Genomic DNA, 19,992 nt, shown 5'->3' on the forward strand with positions numbered 1-19,992 from the left:
CGGCGTCCGGGACTGCGGTTCCTCACCCTAGACTTCACTGTTTTATCCTTGCGCTTCTTAGATGAAGCAGGCGCCGGAGCATCCGGCGGCATAGTATAATTACAACGCTTTCCAAACACTAACCTAGCACAATCAAGCCTCCTCTTAATAGTGCGCTTGTTAAATCTAGCACAAGGCGGCAACCAACAACGTCGTGCTCAGGCCCTAAACAAGGTATACACAATGTATGATAATCCCTATGCGGTATCTGCTTCCCACAAGAAATACAGTTATTCACTTTTTCTGACATCCGGTTAAATACTGAGGCAAGAAAAACCAAAATGTTCCCAACGGGTTACTTAGCCAACTCTGTATTCGGTCTGAAACTCCGGTTCGAAAATCTCAGAACGCCAACCTGCACTCGCAAAATTGCTTCTGCATCGGACCATGCGGCAAAAAGACTGAGGAAAATAGGCCACACAGGTCATCTCAGTTAAATATTGCTTACTTGAAGAGTAAAAGTGCACCTGTCAGAACACAGGCCATGTCACCTAACTCCAATGACTGCACTATTACAGTCACTGGGGCTAAACTATACCAATTGTCACCTGTTCAGCGAAGAACATCTCCTCCTTTATGTTTCCCCACCTGCACTATATATGTCCAGCTTCAACTCCTCCTGTTGCACCACATAATATTCCGTAACATCTACTCTCTTTACTGCTTAAGTTCCCAACCACACTTTATATATACTATATCGAGACCGTTGCTACCTCCCCATGACACCTATATAATGCAGACTATATCCCAAAACTTACTTCTTTGTAAATATTTTGTAACTATAGGTATTTTTTTTCATTTCACTTATGTTTGTTTTGTCACTATACTGAAAATCTTTTATATCTTACTTTACTGTTACTATGTATATATATCCAGGGCTGATCATACAAATGGTCAGATCCGATCACTGCTCTACAACAGTAACCAAAACTAACTAACTACAGAAAAAGATACATAAAGCCAGACATTACAGCATCAGACTTGTGCCGCAGAATGACTCAGGCTTGTCCAGATGTACTTTCTGCTTCAGCACTACCAACAAGGCTAATGATATGTGCCAAGTAAGGACAGGAAGGCTGACTGAACCTGATGTAATGTTAATTAAACAGGTAGCGCTCCATGTCCATGCTCATCTGTGTGCCTATCAACAGCACTGTTAAGCACTGCTGTAAAAAATAAAAAAAATAAATGCTTTGCCATATGTCCAGAAAATAGTCAGCAAGATTTCCTGACCTGTATTTGAGTTTTCAGTTTCTTCCTCAGCAGAAAGAACTTCTGTATGTCGCAGACGACATCTGCTTACGTCCTGAATCCCAAAGCTGAGGACTGGATGAGTAAGGAGGAACTCTGAAATTGAACTGAAGTATGCTCTGCCTTGATCCTGGTTCTGAAGCACTTCCATCACATATAAAACCTAACAAAAAACAATAAAGAACTGGATGTGATTAAGTATAAAACAAGAAACAGGATGAATAAATATATTTATGTTTAACACAATAACAGCTTCTACATTCACACTAATTAATAACTTCTACATTTGCACAAATGTAATGACAAATGAAAAAAAGTACTACACAACCTGACTTCCACTAATGGAGAAAATGGCATGGGGAGGAGCAGAAACTGCTGACTCGACCACCAGAGAGGGTACAAGATGATGTTTATCCACTAGGACTACGATGATCATCCCTGGATTAGCAGTGCACTGTACAATGACAGGTACATGCACACATGCACCCACCAGAACAGAATGTGAAAGTCACAGCTGTGGCAAGGGGAGAGAGCTAAGAGCACATTCAAAAAAAGCTCTGCCCGAGTGTTGCCTCCAAGAAGGGCAAAAGGGCCAGCAGGCACTCGCTCCTGGGAGACCACGGGGGAATCTTGACTCGGAGTTAAAGAACAGAAAGGAAAGAAGGCAGGATGGAATAACAAAGGAAAAGTTACTTCTAACATAAACATGACATTCCAATTTGATACTTGGAAACCCAGTAGTGATTAACAATTTAACACACTTTGTACAATTCAGGTAAGTAAACAATGTTTACGGCTTAAGGGTTCTTAACTAACCAAGCTGGCAACACCCACAACACATAAATTTGGTAACCATTTGAAGTGTCGGGTCCCTCTATATACAGAGTCCCAAAACACGGAGAATGAATGGCTGAAAAACGGACTTACATATACTAAGTTCAAGATTGCCATTTCTCAGAATATTCACTTTTCTCTGAGGTATTGGTGATCATAGAGTTGGTATATGCAAGTTCAGAGGGGGATAGGGAGACGTGCCCCCCCCTGCAAAAAAGAAGGTTAAAGGAAAAGAACGATGTTCAAGATTTACTCTTCTCCAGTAGTTTCAGCCCCCCACCGATCCATTGGCACTCAGCATTACAAGTGTTGACATTTCAACACAGAATCATAAAATTCATACAAAAAATAATCAGGATACAGTATGTCAGCCAGACAGATTAGGAGAGGTGTTTACTATGGGTCCTTCAAACTACAATAATTGTGAAGGAATCAAATCAAAAGCCAGACATGAGGTCATGTCCAGCAATGTGTTAGCCAAATCCTAGAGCATTTATCACCAAAACAGTCAATCAAGGTTCTCTTAAATAAATCAACGTTTACTACCATGACTGATGCCTGAAGTATGTTCTACTTTATTACCACTCTGAGTGAATTAGTTTGCTGATGTACACTTAGGACTTGATAAAATTACATACTTTGTACAGAGAAAGGTCATTGACTTATGACACCCAATCCCAAGAGGAAAAGCTAAGTAGACAACTTTAAGCTAAGTCTTAGCATACTAATGTAACAAAATGGGCTATTTTTAGGTAACGCACTTTCATAGGTATAGGTCAAGCAAGAGATATAAAACTAACAGAAGCCAAGAGCTGGGAGGAGTTTCTATAACTGACAGAGGGATGCACCCATATTATTTTCTCAAATCAGCTTTAATTACAAAGACACCATGCTGGCTATTTTCTTTAGGGTTTAGATGAACTTATACCTGTGGAACACATTCCAGATACATTTAAATCCCTTGACTGATGGCCTTCCTCTTACACATGTATTTCTGTTTTCTCTTCAGCTCCTGTGCTTGATGGCAGGTATGCCTTCTGCTGGTGTATACAGTGGCATCACCTGCACAAATGACAGCCCAACTATTCCCTGCACCTAACAGTTTAGACAAATTCACAAAGCACGCACACAAAAAACAGAAGACTATCAATCTGTACACAACTTAATGGGAATTTCCAAAACTACCACACAGAGCAGTTTTCTAAGCAATAGGAATAATGCTTTTGTGTGTGTGTGTGTGTGTGTGTGTGTGTGTGTGTGTGTGCGCATGTGGTGGGGGTAATAAATACACACCACAAAGGACTATCCCACAGATCAACTGATGATGTGAGGAGATATAAAGCTATATTGCGTAACAAAGTCTTTGTGACTAGGTTGACTGAATCTTGAGCATTAAAAAAAAAAAATCCCGATGATCAAATACAATACTTCTGAATTGCCCAAAGCGACCCCACTCCATGAAATATGCTGCAAGCAAAACTGCAGATCTGAAATGGAGATATTCTTGATGCAAGAACATAAAAACCCATACACTTGGGTAGAGGCATGTCTAGAAGCAGAATTTTCCAGTAAGTAGTCACTTTATTGCCTGATGCCAAACACAAGGCAGCTTACAATCCCCACAGTAAGCTTTGCTTGGCAAATGCAGCTCTCCCTGTTTTAAGCAAAGGAGATGAACACTTATTCCAACTTCCTATTCTAATGCACTTTCTTCAGGGTGCACATTAGCTGACAGTACACATCTAAAGAATGAAGGGCTCTCTCACTTCTGAAGTCTGCTCCCAAACACAATGCAGAAACTAATATTCCAGCTCAAGAACAATTCTGACATCACTTTCAGAGGAAAATGTGGGTTAGCCCTAAGGGACATCAGATCCTTGTGGAAAAAAAAAACAAAAATGATTTTCCACAAATAGCCTGAACCTTGGAAATTCTGAGAACAAACATAATGGCAACCAAGAAAAATGTTTCCAAGAGAAGAACTTCAGGGCATCCAAGCCAAAAGGCAAAAATCATGGAAGGGCAAATGTATCAGTTAAGAAATCCAAGTTCCAAAGAGGATGACAGTTCTTCAAAGAAAGGTGGAAATGTACATCACCTGTAAGGAACTTACAAAAGGTTATAATATGGGAAAACATGCCTGAGCCAAGCAATCTGACCATGGAAAAGCTGAGATTTGAAGCATACAGTGTCTGAAAAAGGTCAAGACAATCTCAAGTCTTACCAACTGAGGCATGCAGAACACCTTGCTGTCCAGACAGAGAATCCCTACAAGCTAAAGAGATAACTCTCAGGAGTGCAAGGCTTCGGGCTTTCTGGAGGTTTTAATCATCTTAAATGCACTAACCAGATCTAAATCAACAGCAGTAGCCTGAGGTAGAGTAGACAGTCTGTCCAACTAAGACTGGTTTCAACAGCATGCACCAGCACAGTTAACTATACCGACAGCCTCAAGCTAAACCTTTCTGGTCCACCAAGGGTTGACAATAAGTTCTGACCTTTCTTTTCTGAATTTTGCTTTCCAGCACAGAATGAAAAGGAATGGTGCGAAGGCATACTGTACTCCTTCCAGCTATGGTGGGGAGAAACTCTCCATTGTCATACTCATTTAAGTAAAACACCGGAATGATCACATTCCCAAAAGTGGTAAAGAACACGATATCTGGGATACTTACTCCATAACAACTCTGACCAGACAGGAGTCCCAAACTCTCAAATCCAAGAATGGCCAGATGAAAACAGTCATGGAGCCCACCAGGAAATGTATCTCCTCCTCCTGAATGCGAACTGCTATGAAGGTCATGTACATAAGACACAAGCATATGCTGTACATGCTGTCTGACTTGTTTAAGGACATCACAGCTTGGGTACTGGATTATACCAGGATAGATTTTTATCACTAACAGGCTCTCTACAGCCCTCAGGTCAAGAAACACTGTTCTTCTCAAGCTAGCGGGCATGTATCTCCTTTTCCAGAGAGGGAAGAGTGCTATATTTCACTAAACTGGGGAGAAATTAAAGAGTGCTTCTTAACCCTGCCAGTGAAGCACATGTATTTAGAATGTAGAGTAGATTCCAATGTTAATAGAAAAATTTCAAAATGAGGTTTCCAAGATGGGTGCACACTGATCAACAGCTTAATTTCAGCTCTCAAAGTGTAAAAAAGAAACTGAGAAATAAGAGCCAGTGATATTATCAGCTTGAGTAAAACTCTGGCTAATAAGTACACTGCATGGATGGCAGCAAAGAAGAAATTTAGAGAACCTGAAAGAAAATCAACCAGAAAAAGTTGGAGAAAAATCTGGCTTGGAAGAATCCTGCAGCTGTTCAGCAAAATGCAGCTCAAGTTCCATCTTAGGTACCAGAGGTGGCTTCCAGTTATTTAGAGGAAAAACACATCAAATGAAGTCATAGGTGAGTAAAATAAATAAAATGTTGAAGGAATATATCAACTCAAATAAGAAAAGGCTGGAAAAAAGGAATAAGCTTTAACTAGCCAGTCAGATAAACTGATAAAACTAAATATATCAGAGGCTGAAATGAAGAAAAGGTTCGAGACTTCTCAAGAAGAACTGTTTCAAGAAATCGTACAGTTAAAAGACAGAGCATGCAGAGAAAACCTCAAACTTCTGCTATACCAGAGAAACTGCAAGGAACAAACTTTATTAATTTTATGAAAACACAAATAAACAACTGGTCTAGTATACCACAGAAGGATCTGATAACTGAAAGGCCACAGTGAGTACATGCTCGAAATCTAGCCAAGAGAAAGCTGTAAAGACCAAAATTAGTAAAGATGCAGAAAAAAGTTGATCCTGACAAAACTATAGCAAAAGGGAATTAAAAATTAGAGACAGAGTGCTTGTGGAAAATGATTATTCACTGCACACCAGACAGAAAAATGCTAATTTATCCCACCAATTAGGGAATGTCAAGAGGCAGGTGTGAGATTCAAGCTGCTGTATCCAGCTGTCTTCAGAATATTTTTTCCTGCAGGATGACAGACATTTTTAATGGAGAGCATACTAAGGAGGAAACAAAACAGTTTATCCAACAAAAAGTGAGCCAGCACACATAAGTGGGTTCTGCTCTTCAGTCTTCTTACAATAAAATTCATAGAGAAACCTTACCTGTGAAACTATTTTTCAATGTTCTAAAGAAATATGCTTGAGATACAGAAAAAAGTAGTGCGATTAACTAGAAGAATCAGGGGTACTTTGAACTTGAACTAGAGTCTGGTGTTGGGAGATGGAGATGAACAGGAAGACCACCAGCAACACTGAAAAAAAGTGAATAAATGGGGAATTACAAAGCATTAACCACACTGATGAAATATGTTTTTGCAAGGAAAAGAGGCTGAGAAAGACTACACTTTTGATGACTTTGTAAAACTTGTGGGAGGACTGAAGAGAATACACCTCACTTTGTCATTACTGTTTAAAAGGACACTAAATGGGGAAAACGTAATCAAGTACAACAGTTTTTGTTCTTAACTGTGTGGCATTTCGTGATATAAGCTGCATATTACATACAGTAAAGCTGTTCTCTGTAGTGCAGACTCATGGGGTATTTTAAATGTGTGAGGATGCATCTCTACTAACTGCTGTGTGCGTTAAAGATATTAGAAGTAAATGAGTACTTTTTTACTTGTAAGAAATATAGGCTTTACAGTATAACAACAGGAAAAAGGCTGGACAAAAGCAAGTTTAATGTTAATATGTGATCTTTGGCTGCTGAGATGGAATGTAAAAGTGCAGTTATTATATTAGGTGTACAATTAAGATATTTTCTGTTATTTGTACAAGAGTGAATGTCTAGATTAATGCTCTTGGCTTAAGCTATATACAAGTGTTTTTTTTTTGTAAGCAATAAGCTTGCAAAATAAGACAAAATGATGTTAGCTATCTTTTTCCATTAGCAAATATTCAGTGGGAGTTGAAGGGTGCTGCTAATAAAGCTGTACATTCTGTTCTGAGTGAAATTTAAAAGATTCATTGCTGACTACTTTTACATGGAGATGACGACCTGTCTGCAGGAACAAGCAATTAATCTTGAAAATTCTTTACTGAGAGAAATGCAAAATTTAAAGGTACAATGACAAACAGTTCAGTGAAAAAGTTTGAAATCATGGGAATTGAATACGAACAGCTTTAATACTTTAATGTAATTAATAGAACAGTGTACAACTGAATTTTATTTAAAGACAGCAGTGCACTTTTTCTATCAATAAAAGTTAATGTTTTCTGAAACCATACATATTATATTTCACATCTGGGAAACAAAACAGAGATAAGAAAAGAAGATAAAGTAATCAGTGCAAGTGGGATCACAGACTGTAGCATATACTACAAGATGGAAAACCTTAATTTTAGATTAGGTAACGCATGTGGATGCAGCTAAATATCTGAGACAATTTTTTTTCCTATCTTGAAGGTTAAACTTCACTTAAAGATGTACATAGTTTTGTGTGTTTTGTTCTATGTTAACAGGGGGTGGGGGTATTTTGAAAACATTTAGTTTTTTGTTTGAATGTTTTCATTAAATAAAAAAATCTTGAAAAATGGCACAGAGGTCCAATTGACATGAGAAAAACATCTGTATTAAATATAAGCCTGACAAACAGTAGTGTAGGCATTTAACATGAAAGCTTGAAATACACATTCAAAAAATCTGACATGTAAAATAACTGGGAAAAATAGCTTTTTATCAAAATGGCTGCACTATCCATATTACCTTGGAAAGCAAGTGGCCTTAACAGGTACAGAAACAATGGCATATTGAATTATATAAATAAATACAGAGCACAAGCAGAAATTCTGCAAGACACACATTTGAGAAGAAATGAGCATCTAAATATGACTAAGAAATGATATCCAAATGGATATTCAGCAGAATATCAGGGACAAAGGAAAAGGGGAGCAATTATACTAATAGCTATATGAGCTCCAATACTGACACAGAAGAAGAAAGAAAGGACAGTAATAGTAACTTGTGACAGTGAGGGGCTCCAGGCAAAGGAGGAGGATTACACTGGCATGCCTTTATATTGCACCAAAAACTGCTACTATGGAGCATAAGAAAAACTTGGCAGAAATAATCAGCTTCCTGCAGGGAATATTACTTACAGCTGAGGAATGGATCTTGATTTGCAATACTGAGGATGCAACAGCGTACCTAGAAGGGAAAAATACAACAAAAGAGGGTAGATTTCTGAAGTAATTTATGAAAATATTTGATATTAAAGATGTGAATTCAGTAGCAGGAACTCGGACATATTCCTCAAACTACAATAACACTGCTAGACTAAAAAGAAATTATATTTCAGAGGGGCATGTATATTTGAAAGCTTCAGCATGTATCCATAACTATTTCAGATCATGCACCAATAAAAAACAATATGTAAATGCATGACAATGAAGTAAAAATGTGAGACTGGTGCTTCCCTGCCTACATGTTAAAAATAAGGGAATTTAAGGAAAGGATAGTGGCAATTGTTCGAGAATTATTAGGGAAGGTAGAAATTTCTTCAGAAGTTACAGCTAGTGAGAAGGATACGATGAAAATGAAGTTTAAAAACAGGGTAGAAATAAAACAGAAGTACATGATTAAGTAGTAACAAATTACTTAGAAAGAGGACTAAGGTTAAAATATTACACAACAAGGGGAATCTCACAGAACTAGAACAGGCCAAATGCACAGTGCTAAAGCAAAAATATGGGAGTTCTGGAAAATATGCATTAATTTTGAAAGGCTGCTGTTAAGTAACATTTTTTATGGTAACTTCAAAGCACAAAAATGTTAAGCACAATAACTGAGGCAACAGAAAGTAGAAAGGGATAGCGCCAAACCTAGGAAGCCTATAATAAGAAAACTAACCGGAGATCTTGCAGAGGTATTAAGAGACATTTCGGAATTTTTATGAAAATTTGTATAAAGCAGAAAAATATGGAAATAAAGAAATAGCACATGGGTTCATAGGTAGGTAAATAGGCTATCGGCCCTAGGGCCTATACAAGCCTAGCCAAAAAGGTACCCTGGCTTTTGCCACCCAAGAAAATGATTTTCCTGTGCCCCTGTTGAGCAGAGCCACAGAGGTGAATTTCCTATTTCCCACTCAATCATCAAGATTTCTCTTGAAGAGTGCTAATGAGGAGCTTTGTTTGATATAGACAGGTAGTTTGTTCCAGAGCATGGGAAGTCACTGGGACAGGAATCTATCCCTCCAGCATGTTCTGTTTATTGTGGTGACAATGTTTAGGTCCCTAGAGCATGTAGCTCGGAGGGATTGGGATTTCTTTAAGTAGAGCAGGTTCAACAGCTCTGGGTTTGACATAGCTTTGTATGTAAGGCAGAGACTGCCTCCGAGTAGGTGATATGCGACGGAGTAAAGCTGAAGTTTTTTGAGACGGTCTGTGTAGGGCATCTGTTTGAGGCCAGTAATCCTCTTTGTGATGTATTTCTGCGGCCTTTCCAGTTGCTGTAGATGTCTTGTGAGGTACATACCAAAAGGGGCATTGTACTCTATAATAGATCTAATGAGAGATGACTGAAGGGGAACAATGACCTCTTTCTTCCTGGATGAGAAACCTTCTGTGATGAGGTGTGCCATGCAGAAGGGTTTTCTGACTACTGTGGCGATGTGATTATCAAAGGAGAGACTACTGTCCATCTGTGTCTCAAGGTCTCTTATCACACTTTCGGTGTTAAGCAGAATACCACCTATGTGGTAGCTCATGGGTACAGAGATTTTACCAAAGGGGATGGCAATGCACTTTTTGGCATTGAGCTTGAGGCCCATGGCTTTGACACCAGGCATTTGTCTCAGTGAGGACCTTTTGTAGGATGTCTACAACATTAGGAGTTTCAATTACGGCTCCTAGTTTGCAGTCATCTGTTAGCCTGTACTTCAGAAAAGTAGATACCAAACAGGAGAGGACTCAGTACTGAACCCTGTGGTACTCCACTTGTCACTGGTCTGAAGTCGGACTTGGAGTCTGCTACTTTCACAGTGTGGGTTCTGTCAGTGAGCCAGTTGGCAACCCATCTTGTGACATAGGGATTTATACCTAGTTTAGTGAGTTTATCTATAATTCCAGAGTAGGGGATGGTGTCAAAAGCCTTGGCAAAATCTAGATAAGCTGTGTGAACCACCTTACCCTCATCTACGGCTTTGGTGAATGCTTCAAAGAAGTCAATCATGTTTAAGAGACATGATCTGCATTTTACAAACCTGAACTGGGTGGGTCCAGAGTTTGGAGATTACCAATGTCTTTGCTTATAAATTCCATGATGATACGTTCCATGGCCTTGCAGACCAGGCTCGTTAGGCTAATGGGGCGATAGTTCCCAGGGTACGTGGTGGCTCCCCCTTTGTGGAGGTGGATAATCGTCACTGTGTGCCATTCAGTGGGCACAAAGACTGAGGTAAGGCTATGACTGAACATGGTGCTTAGGTGGGGTGCCAGTTCATTCTGTAGTTCATGTACAATGCAGCCTGGGATGTTGTCAGGTCCCATGGATGCTGTGTTCTTGGCTTTGGAGAGTGTGGTTTTTACCTGTGCAGCTGTCATTATAGGAACTTTGCATTCTTCCAGTATAGAGATGGGCCCTTTAGGGGGGTGGGGGTAAAGATAGTACTGAACCTATCTACCAGGATGTTGGCAATATCAGTTGGTTCTGTATATTTAGTGCCATTGTGTTGTAACTCAGAGCAGATCTGAGTGTTGCCACTGAGACTCTTGACATAGCTATAGAATGCTTTGTGGTTGTCTTTAGAATCAGTGGCAATTTTCTTTTCATAACTAGCTTTGGAGGATTTTATGAAGGATCTCCGCTTCTTACTGAGGCTGACCAGGGAGTTCTTCCAGTCATGGGATTTTACACTTTTTTGCAACAGTTTCTTTCTTCTGTTGTAGAGTTTGTTTATGGCAGGGGACTACCAGATTGGCTTCCTTTTTTTGGAGGATAGCATCTTGGTTCTGTTAGGGATAGCATGATCCATGCACTCGTGTAAGTGCTTATAAAGTGCATTTGTGTAGGATTCAGCAGTCATACCTCTATTGTCCATCTACATGGATGTCGTAAAGTTTGCCACTTCTGTCTTAAGCATGAAGTTGGCTTTGGAGAAATTTTTTACGGTGGTTTCCCTAATGGGGGATGGGGGCAGGATGTGGATGTCTAGGCTGATTAGCTTGTGGTCAGATCTGATCAACGAGGAATTGACCTCTGATGTGGAACACCGGTCACCCATGTTGGCAATGACCAGGTCTAGGATACTGCTGCCCCTGGTGGGTGTGCGAATACGTTGATCCAAGGCATTGGAATTTATGAATTCCAGAAAACGTTGAGCAAAAGAGTTGGTACATGAGTAGTTTTCCCAGGTAATGGTGGGGTAGTTGAAATCAGATGCATTATGCTGAGCAACTGCCTGGAGGTGTGGATATCCTTAATGAATATGGACACGCCTACACCTTTAGTGTTTTGGTCCAGGTTAGGTGGCCGAAAGGTGTGGTATGAATTATAGCCTGATAATGCAGGGGTGCTCTCTGGAGCCGAACCAGGTCTCTATCACTGCGCAGATGTCGATGTTCTCCATTTTAAGGAGTGCCTCGAGTGAATGCAACTGGGGAATATTTACAGAACTCTTCATTATGTCAATGTTAGAGAGAGAGATGAGGCACAACTACTAACAGCTGAGAGAGAAGAAGATGAGATAAAAATTTTGATGCATGATTAATCTTCAGGAAATCTCCAGGAACAGATGGTATTACTGTGGAAGTTTGGAAGTTAGGATGGAAGAAAGTATAGAGCTACAGATGATTTTACTTAACAGTACTTTAAAAGGAGGTGAAGCACTAACATCATGGAAGAAAGCTGTGGTGGCTGTTATCACCTAAACAAAATGTCATCAGACCCTGCTTCATATAGACCCATTTAAATTTTAAACCATGACCATAAAGTGTTTTTGTCTTCTTCTTTCGGCTTTTCCTGGTTAGGGGTTGCCACAGCGGATCACCTGTCCACTCAAGATTGGCAGTGGAGTTTTACGGTGTCGAGTTGCTAGCCCGGCGCCCAACCTTCCACAGAAGGCACACATGTACACTCTCACACCTAGGGCCAATTTTGAGTGTCCAATCCACCTACAGCATGTCTTTGGGATGTGGGAGGAAACCGGAGCACCCGGAGGAAACCCACATAACCACAGGGAGGACATGCAGACTCCGCACAGAAGGCACCCCAGCCTAGGATCGAACCGGAAAACCTCTTGCTGTGACGCAGCAATGCTAACCGCTGCACCACCGGGCCGCCCATAAATGTTTATGACTAAACTTGCTAAAAGAATGGCAAGGTGTTGCCAGAATTGACAGATAAGGATCAATGTGGTTTTGTGGAGGGGAGGCAAACATTTAACAACATTAACAGAGCAACGATGATCCAGAGGGAAGCACAATGTAAGAAAGTGCCACTGTTGTTACTGGATCTTGATGCATAGAAAGCATTTGATAGAGTAAGCAAGGATTGTACGAGTAAGGCAATGGAAGCATCTACAGTCCTTGATGCCATCTTCTTCTTCTTCTTTCGACTTTTCTCGGTTAGGGGTCGTCACAGTGGATCACCTGTCCGCTCATGACTGACAGTGGAGTTTTACAGTGTCGAGTTGCCAGCCCGGTGCCCAACCTTCCACAGAAGGCACATACACGCACTCACACCTAGGGCCAATTTAGTGTGTCCAGTCCACCTACAGCATGTCTTTGGGATATGGAAGGAAACTGGAGCACCCAGAGAAAACCCACATGACCATAGAGAGGACATGCAGACTCCGCACAGAAGGCAGCCCAGCCGAAGATCGAACCGGAGAACCTCTTGCTGTGAGGCATCAACGGTAACCGCTGCACGACCGCAGCCACCGACAGTCCCTAATGCCATAAAAAGATCAATTAGGAGGATATATGAAGGATCAGAGGCAAGAATTGAAGTGGGAAGGCTTCTCTCTGATAAGTTGTATATAAAATGAGGAGCCAGGCAAGGGTGTCCAACATATTTTCTTCTGTTACTTCCTTTATATTTAGAGCCACTGGCAAAGAAAATAAGGGACACAGAAATACAAGGACATAATTGATATAGTAATCTGAAAAAGTTGGCTTTATTTGCAAATGATTTTACTATGTACCCAATAAATCCAGAAAAAGACATCTCTGTGTTGTGGAACATCTTACAACAGTTTCAAGTCTATTCGTGATAAAAATGAATGAAGATACAACAAAGGTGATAGCTGTAAATTATGTATCCACACATGAATTTGCTCAGTTATACCCATATTTATGGGGTCATGATAACATGAAGTATTTAAGATGATGGACTAAAAAAGCTTCTGTTATGACATCTAAGAATATGTGGGAAGAGAGTAAATAAAATAATACAAAAACTAAAACCGGAAACTCAACTCCCTAGAAGCTCCCTTTACCCTAGAGAATGGTTGAAAGCCGCAGAGAGCACACCAACAGTGCAACCTTATAATGCCTTCCACACATTTAACCCAGCTACGTCACAGGCAGGGACTAAAGGTGGAGGTGTAGCTAGTTAACATAAAAATAAATATAACTCAAGGCTGGTCAAACAGGACAATGCACTTGAGCTGCTCCATGTTCAAATCACCATAGGCAAAATCCAAAAACACCCTCTTTGACCAAGGAAAGCCATATCACGTATTTAAACTTATTAGAAACACTAACCATCCAACTCAATGCCATATTCATGGGTGACTTTAATAACCCCACTATTAACTGGGAATCCTATACAACACTAAATGTACATGCACAGAGATTCCTGGACTTTGTAAACAAAAACTCTCTGGACCACATAGTCAACACACTAACCACAGGCACAACCATACTGCATCTAGTTCTCATTAATATGGGAGAGTGCTGCACACCCCCTAATGTAATGCCTTCCCTGGTAAGGTCAGACCACAAAATGGTCTCCACTGAAGTAAAAATAAAACCTGGTCCCCCAGCTAAACCTGAAATACTCAGAAACTATTCTAAGGCTAACCTCCTGCTATTAAATCAGAACCTGGCAAAATGTCAAGCCGCCATAAACCTTGAGAAAGAATAGTTGTGTAAAAGCTTACCATAACCATAGATGCCCTTCTCTTCCATGTTGCACATGCCCACACCTAGAATACTGCAACACGGGAATAGAAGGACATCACTGCTGCTTATGCAGAACTGTTCACAGAAACTCTGTACAAGCATGTTAATAAATGCACAGAGGCAGCTGTACCCACCAGGAAGAAGTACACAACTAACTCAAGAAAGAAGCCACCCTGGTGGAATCACAAAATCAATAGGCTGTATAACAAAAGGAAGAAAATCATGGCAAAAATTAGGAGGTGCAGCACCAAGCAGGATAAAAGCACTCTCATCAAACTAAACACACAACTCAGAGGACAAATAAAGTCTACCAAAGCCAAATTTGAGATAAGTTTGGCCTACCATGCGCCAAGGACAATCACAAAGCATTCTTTAGCTATGTCCACAACCTCAAAGGCAGTACACAACTGTGTGCAGAGCTCATTGCAAATGGAGCCACCTATACTGAGCCAGAAGATACAGCAAACCTCCTAGCTGACAGATTCAGCTCCAACTTTACCCACCCTCTCCCCCTCAACCTTCCCTCAGGAAATATCATCAAATATAACTTCTCCTACTATCACTAGGGAATAGGTCCTAAATGTTCTATCCAAGACCGAGAACATCGCAACAATGTGCCCAGACAATATCCCAAGATCCCTTCTAAATAGCCTGAAACATGACCTATCACAGCCTCTGGAATTACTATTTAACTGTAGCTTCCAAAAAGGCTTTGTGCCTCATGAATGGAGAAAGGCAACAGTCATCCCTCTGCACAAAGGTGGGCCATCTACAGAACCTGGAAACTACAGACCCATAAGTCTCACTAGTCTTATATGTAAAGCCACGGAAAGAATTATCACAGAGGTAATCAACAGATATATAGTAAACCTCCAGACACTGGACCCAACCCAGTTTGGTTTTGTCAAGAGCAGATCATGCCTACTCAACCTGGTTGACTTCTTTGAGAAGGTCACCAAAGCAATGGATGAGGGCAAAATTGTTCACACTGCCTACCTTAACCTGGCCAAGGCATTTGACACAATACCCCACTCGGGCATTGTTGACAAACACAGGAGGTTAGGTATAAATCCGTATGTCACCCGGTGGATAGCCAACTGGCACATAGACAGGAGCCAGTAGTTAGAATTGGGGTGTACATCTCTACAAAGAGGCCAGTCACAAGTGGAGCCCCTCAGGAATCAGTCCTTGGATCACTCTTTTTTGGCATTTACTTCTCAGAAGTCAAGGCCAATGTTAGTGGTCTCTGGCTGACTAAATCTGCAGATGATTGAAAATTAGGAGATGTCATTGAATATCACACTGACACAAACGTTCTACAGGAAGGGCTGACACAGACAAACAATTGGTGTCAGTGCCATGGACTAAAACTAAATGACAAGAAATACATAATAGTATCCTTTTGGAAGTCATCCATCCCTGGTAACTATCATATTGACAACACACCGCTTAGAGCTGACCCAGTAGTCAGGGACTTAGGGACACACATAGACAGTAATCTAGCCTTTGACCATCATGTGTCTACAGTGGTGAGGAAATCATTCTACGTTGTGCAACTTATAAACAAAGGTATGGCATCTACGTCCAAGGAAGGCATTGTTCCACTGTATTCAGCATTCATTGGACCTATCATTGAGTACAATGCCCCCTTCGGTATGTACCTAACCAGGCATATCCAACAACTGGAACATACACAGAGGTTCCTCACTAAAAGAATACAGGGCATAAGTAAAATGTCCTATGCAGACTGCCTCAAGGCCCTATATCCCTGTATTCTGTCTCCTAAAGGCTTTTGAGGGGAGATCTATGCCTGGCATAAAGGGCATTGTCAGACCCCACTCTGATAGACCTCCTGCATATCCAAAAACAAACAGCACCAGAGTTACCCGTTCTAAAGACTTAAACCTTGCCTGTGATATAAATAGGACCTGATGGAGAGAGAGATATGTATCCCAAAGACTACCCCGTCTATGAAATAGGCTCCCCATCCATGTGAAGCAGAATTCCTCCCTAACCCAATTCAAGTGCAACTTGGACAATTGGATGGGAAACCAGAAATTCATTCCTGGTTTGGCACCTATGTCTCTAACTGAAACAGGCAACCGTAAATGGTTCATCTCCCAGGCTCATGCTTACATTTATTAAGGGTATCAGAACTTGTCAGAGATTTGCGATGCATGGCTAGGCTTAAAACGGCCCTTGTGGTCGTTAGCCTAGTAATCACCTATGAACCTATGGATATGGGTAGTTAAAAATAACCAGTTACTTTAGTTTTAAATAAGGATCAGGCATATTTTTATCAACCAGAAGAGAAGATGTAAACAAAAATTACTAAAGAGTTGAAAGAATTTACCTGGTAGGGGAAGAGGGCAAAGTACAGTTTTGTACCTACCATAAATGTAGATGTTCGAGGATCCACATTGCTGCAGTCCTAACCATTGGGTAGTCCGCTGTCCAGTCGGCCCGAATACCAAAGTATATGGCTGACGTCGGTCAAGGCGCATTAGACTGATGTCAGAACATCAGGGTACTAATGCGCATGACCGACGTCATATCCTCAGTCTTTTCTTGCCCCAGATGTCAGAAGACCCTAAAAAAGACAAGGCCCAAACCAAAACACCAAAAAGCCCTGCACCAAACATATATACAATATATACAATAATATATATTAACTCACACCACCACCCCTAAACAAAGAGGGGAAGGAGGGAGGGTAAATTGGACTGCAGCAATGTGGATCCTCGAACATCTACATTTATGGTAGGTACAAAACTGTACTATGTTCTTCATTCCACATTGCTGCAGTCCTAACCATTGGGTAGAATCCCAAAGCAGAGGTAAGGGAGGCTGGCAAATCATAAGGAAGCAGGAGCTGTCAACATGCCTTGCAAAATAGCTGTGGCAAAACCAGCCCTAGATTTAGAGTAGAGAGGAAGGTGGTAATGCTTAGAGAAAGTATGCACTGAACTCCAAGTAGCTGCCTCCAAAATATCCTTAGTTGCCACCCCCCTTAGAAATGCTGTTGAAGTGGCAGTAGCCCTAGTGGAATGAGGTCTAATCCCAGCTGGAATTTCCTTGCCATGATGGGAATAACAAAATGAAATGCAAAACCCAATCCACTTAGAAATAGTTTGCTTAGACACAGGCTTGCCCTGAGAACTCAAAGCAAAAGAAACAAACAACTGCTGAGACTGCCTGAAATCCTTAGTCCTGCTTAAATAATAACGTAACTGCCTATGTACATCTAAAGTGTGTAAAATCTTTTCCCCCTTATTTTGGGGATCTGCATAGAAAGTAGGCAAATGAATAGTTTGGTTTAAAGCCACACTAGAAACCACCTTAGGCATAAAGGAAGGATTAGTACGTAATGATACCCTATCCTTATGGAAAATCAAAAAGGGCTCTACTGCCATAAGGGCCTGCAACTCAGAAACCCGTCTTGCAGAAGTAATAGCCAACAAAAAAGCAGTCTTCCATGACAAGTATTTCAATTCAGCAGTAGCCGCAGGCTCAAAAGGTTGTAGAGTAAGTTTCTCCAACACAAAATTGAGATCCCAAGCAGGAGTAGGAGCTCTACGTGGGGGTCTTATATTCTTTGCCCCTCTAAGAAATTGCTTGAACAAAGGATGCGAAAACAATGGTGGGTCACAATCATAGTGAGCTGAAATTGCTGCAGCATGAATCTTGATGGAAGAGAAAGACAAACCTTTGTCCAGTAACTCAGTAAGATATTGAAGAGCCACACTCAAATTTGGCTCAGTAATCTCCAAATTGTTTGCTGCACTCCAAAACAAAAATCTCTTCCATTTTTCTCCGTACACTTTCCTTGTACTAGGTCTTCTGGCTTCCATAATCACATTTAAAACTTGCTGAGGAAGCTGAGACCTGCTGTCTTTCAAAACAGAATATGCCAGGCTGTTAGATGTAGAGAGTGAAGCTTGACATTGAGCAGATGACCGTCCCTCTGAGACAACAGGTGTGGAATCAAGGGTAAAGGCCATGGAGGCTTCCTTACCAGACTCCTCAGTAATGGGTACCAGTACTGCGAGGCCAGTCTGGAGCTATTAAAATCATCCTTGGCTTGTCTTGTCTGACCTTTAGAAGCACCTTTGGAAGAAGAGGCAGAGGTGGAAAGGCATACACATGAAGATTTTTCCAACTGAAAGAAAGAGCATCCACTTTCCAAGCTGTGTGATGAAATCCTTTCGTGCAAAACTTTGGCAGCTGGTGGTTTAGTGGAGAAGCGAACAGATCTATGTCTGGAGTTCCCCATGACACTGTCAATGTTTGAAATACATGAAGATCCAGTTTCCACTCGTGGGGATCCATGATTTGTCTGCTTAATACATCTGCTAAGGAGTTCTGTGCTCGGCAGAAACCTTGCCTGAAGAGTTAGTTGCAGACTGAGCGCAGTCTCCCATAAAATCATTGCTTGTCTGCACAATGGGTAAGAATGTGTTCCCCCTTGTTTGTTGATGTACCACATGACAGTTGTGTTGTCTGTTAGAATCAACACCTGCCCTGGAAGAAGTAACTCCTTGAAAGCAATTAATGCAAACTGAACTGCTAACATCTCTTTCATGTTGATATGTAGATGCTGTAGTCTGGCAGGCCACTTGTCTTGTATCCACTTTCCATTTAGATGAGCTCCCCAAGCAACATCTGAGGCATCTGTCGTTAGAATCTGACTTGCCTCTGGCGGGTCACAGAGAGTCCCTTGTTTAGGTGACATTCCTGAGCCCACCACAAAAATTCCTTTTGAATGCAAGGTATTATTTGAATGACAGTGTCCAAATCCTGGCAGTGCTGTGTCCACAGATTTTTGAGATACCATTGTAGCTTCCTCATATGCAGTTTGGCATTGGGAAGCACCAGAATACAAGATGCCATGAACCCTAAGGCTTGAAGGACTGTCCTTGCAGTCAGCCCGGACTGAAGAGATAGATGATGGAAGTAACTGGAAAGATTCTTTTGTTTGTCCGGGGTTAAAAGGCCATCTGGGCTGCTGTATTCAGTCTCACACCCAGAAAGCACATGTCTTGAGAGGGTACTAGACTGGACTTTATTTCGTTCACAGAATACCCTAGGCATCTTAGCACTGCTATGACATATTCCAGATGCTGTAGAAGACCTTCTTTTTCTTGAGCCAGAATCAGGCAGTCGCCCAAGTAAGGATAGATTTGGATTCCTTTTAGCCTGAAGTAAGCTATCACTGGAGCCAGAACCTTTGTGAATACTCTGGGCAGTAGATAAGCCAAAGGGCAATGCAGAGAACTGATAATGAGAATTTCCAGCTCGAAAACGCAGATACTTCCTGCATCTTAGTCTTATTGGCACATGAAGGTAAGCTTCCTTGAGATCTAAAGTTACCATCCAGTGATCTTTGCCCAGCAGAGGTAAAAGCTGTTGTAACGTCAACATTTTGAACTTGGGAATGTCCAGATAAGTGTTGAGGATAGATAAATCCAAAATTGGTCTCCACGTGTTCCCCTTCTTTGGTACTAGGAACAGGCGAGAATAAAATCCTAGGCCCCTTTCTGGTACAGGAACTGGCTGAATGGCCCCTATTTGGAGTAACAAAGAAATTTGCTTGTGAGCCTCTTTCCTTTGTGGAGGAGGAACGTCTGGCATGCCTTTGAAAGGGGGCAAGGTATGGAAATAAAACCTGTAACCGTGGTGAATGATATCCAAAACCCATCTGTCTTGAGTAATTAAA

General features: G+C 41.1%; 1 protein-coding gene across 1 annotated transcript in view; it reads right to left on the reverse strand.

The window, feature by feature from the left end:
- Positions 1-19,992, reverse strand: part of EDC4 (enhancer of mRNA decapping 4) — a 2,017,057-nt gene that overhangs the window by 1,094,245 nt on the left and 902,820 nt on the right. The window contains exon 12 of the mRNA XM_044082055.1: positions 1,273-1,453. Coding sequence (XP_043937990.1) covers positions 1,273-1,453 — 181 coding nt within the window. The remainder of the gene's footprint in view (positions 1-1,272; positions 1,454-19,992) is intronic.

The sequence above is a fragment of the Protopterus annectens genome, chromosome 8.part1 (assembly GCF_019279795.1).
Source record: "Protopterus annectens isolate FY-2018-M chromosome 8.part1, PAN1.0, whole genome shotgun sequence".
In the NCBI taxonomy this organism is placed as follows: Eukaryota; Metazoa; Chordata; order Ceratodontiformes; family Protopteridae; genus Protopterus; species Protopterus annectens.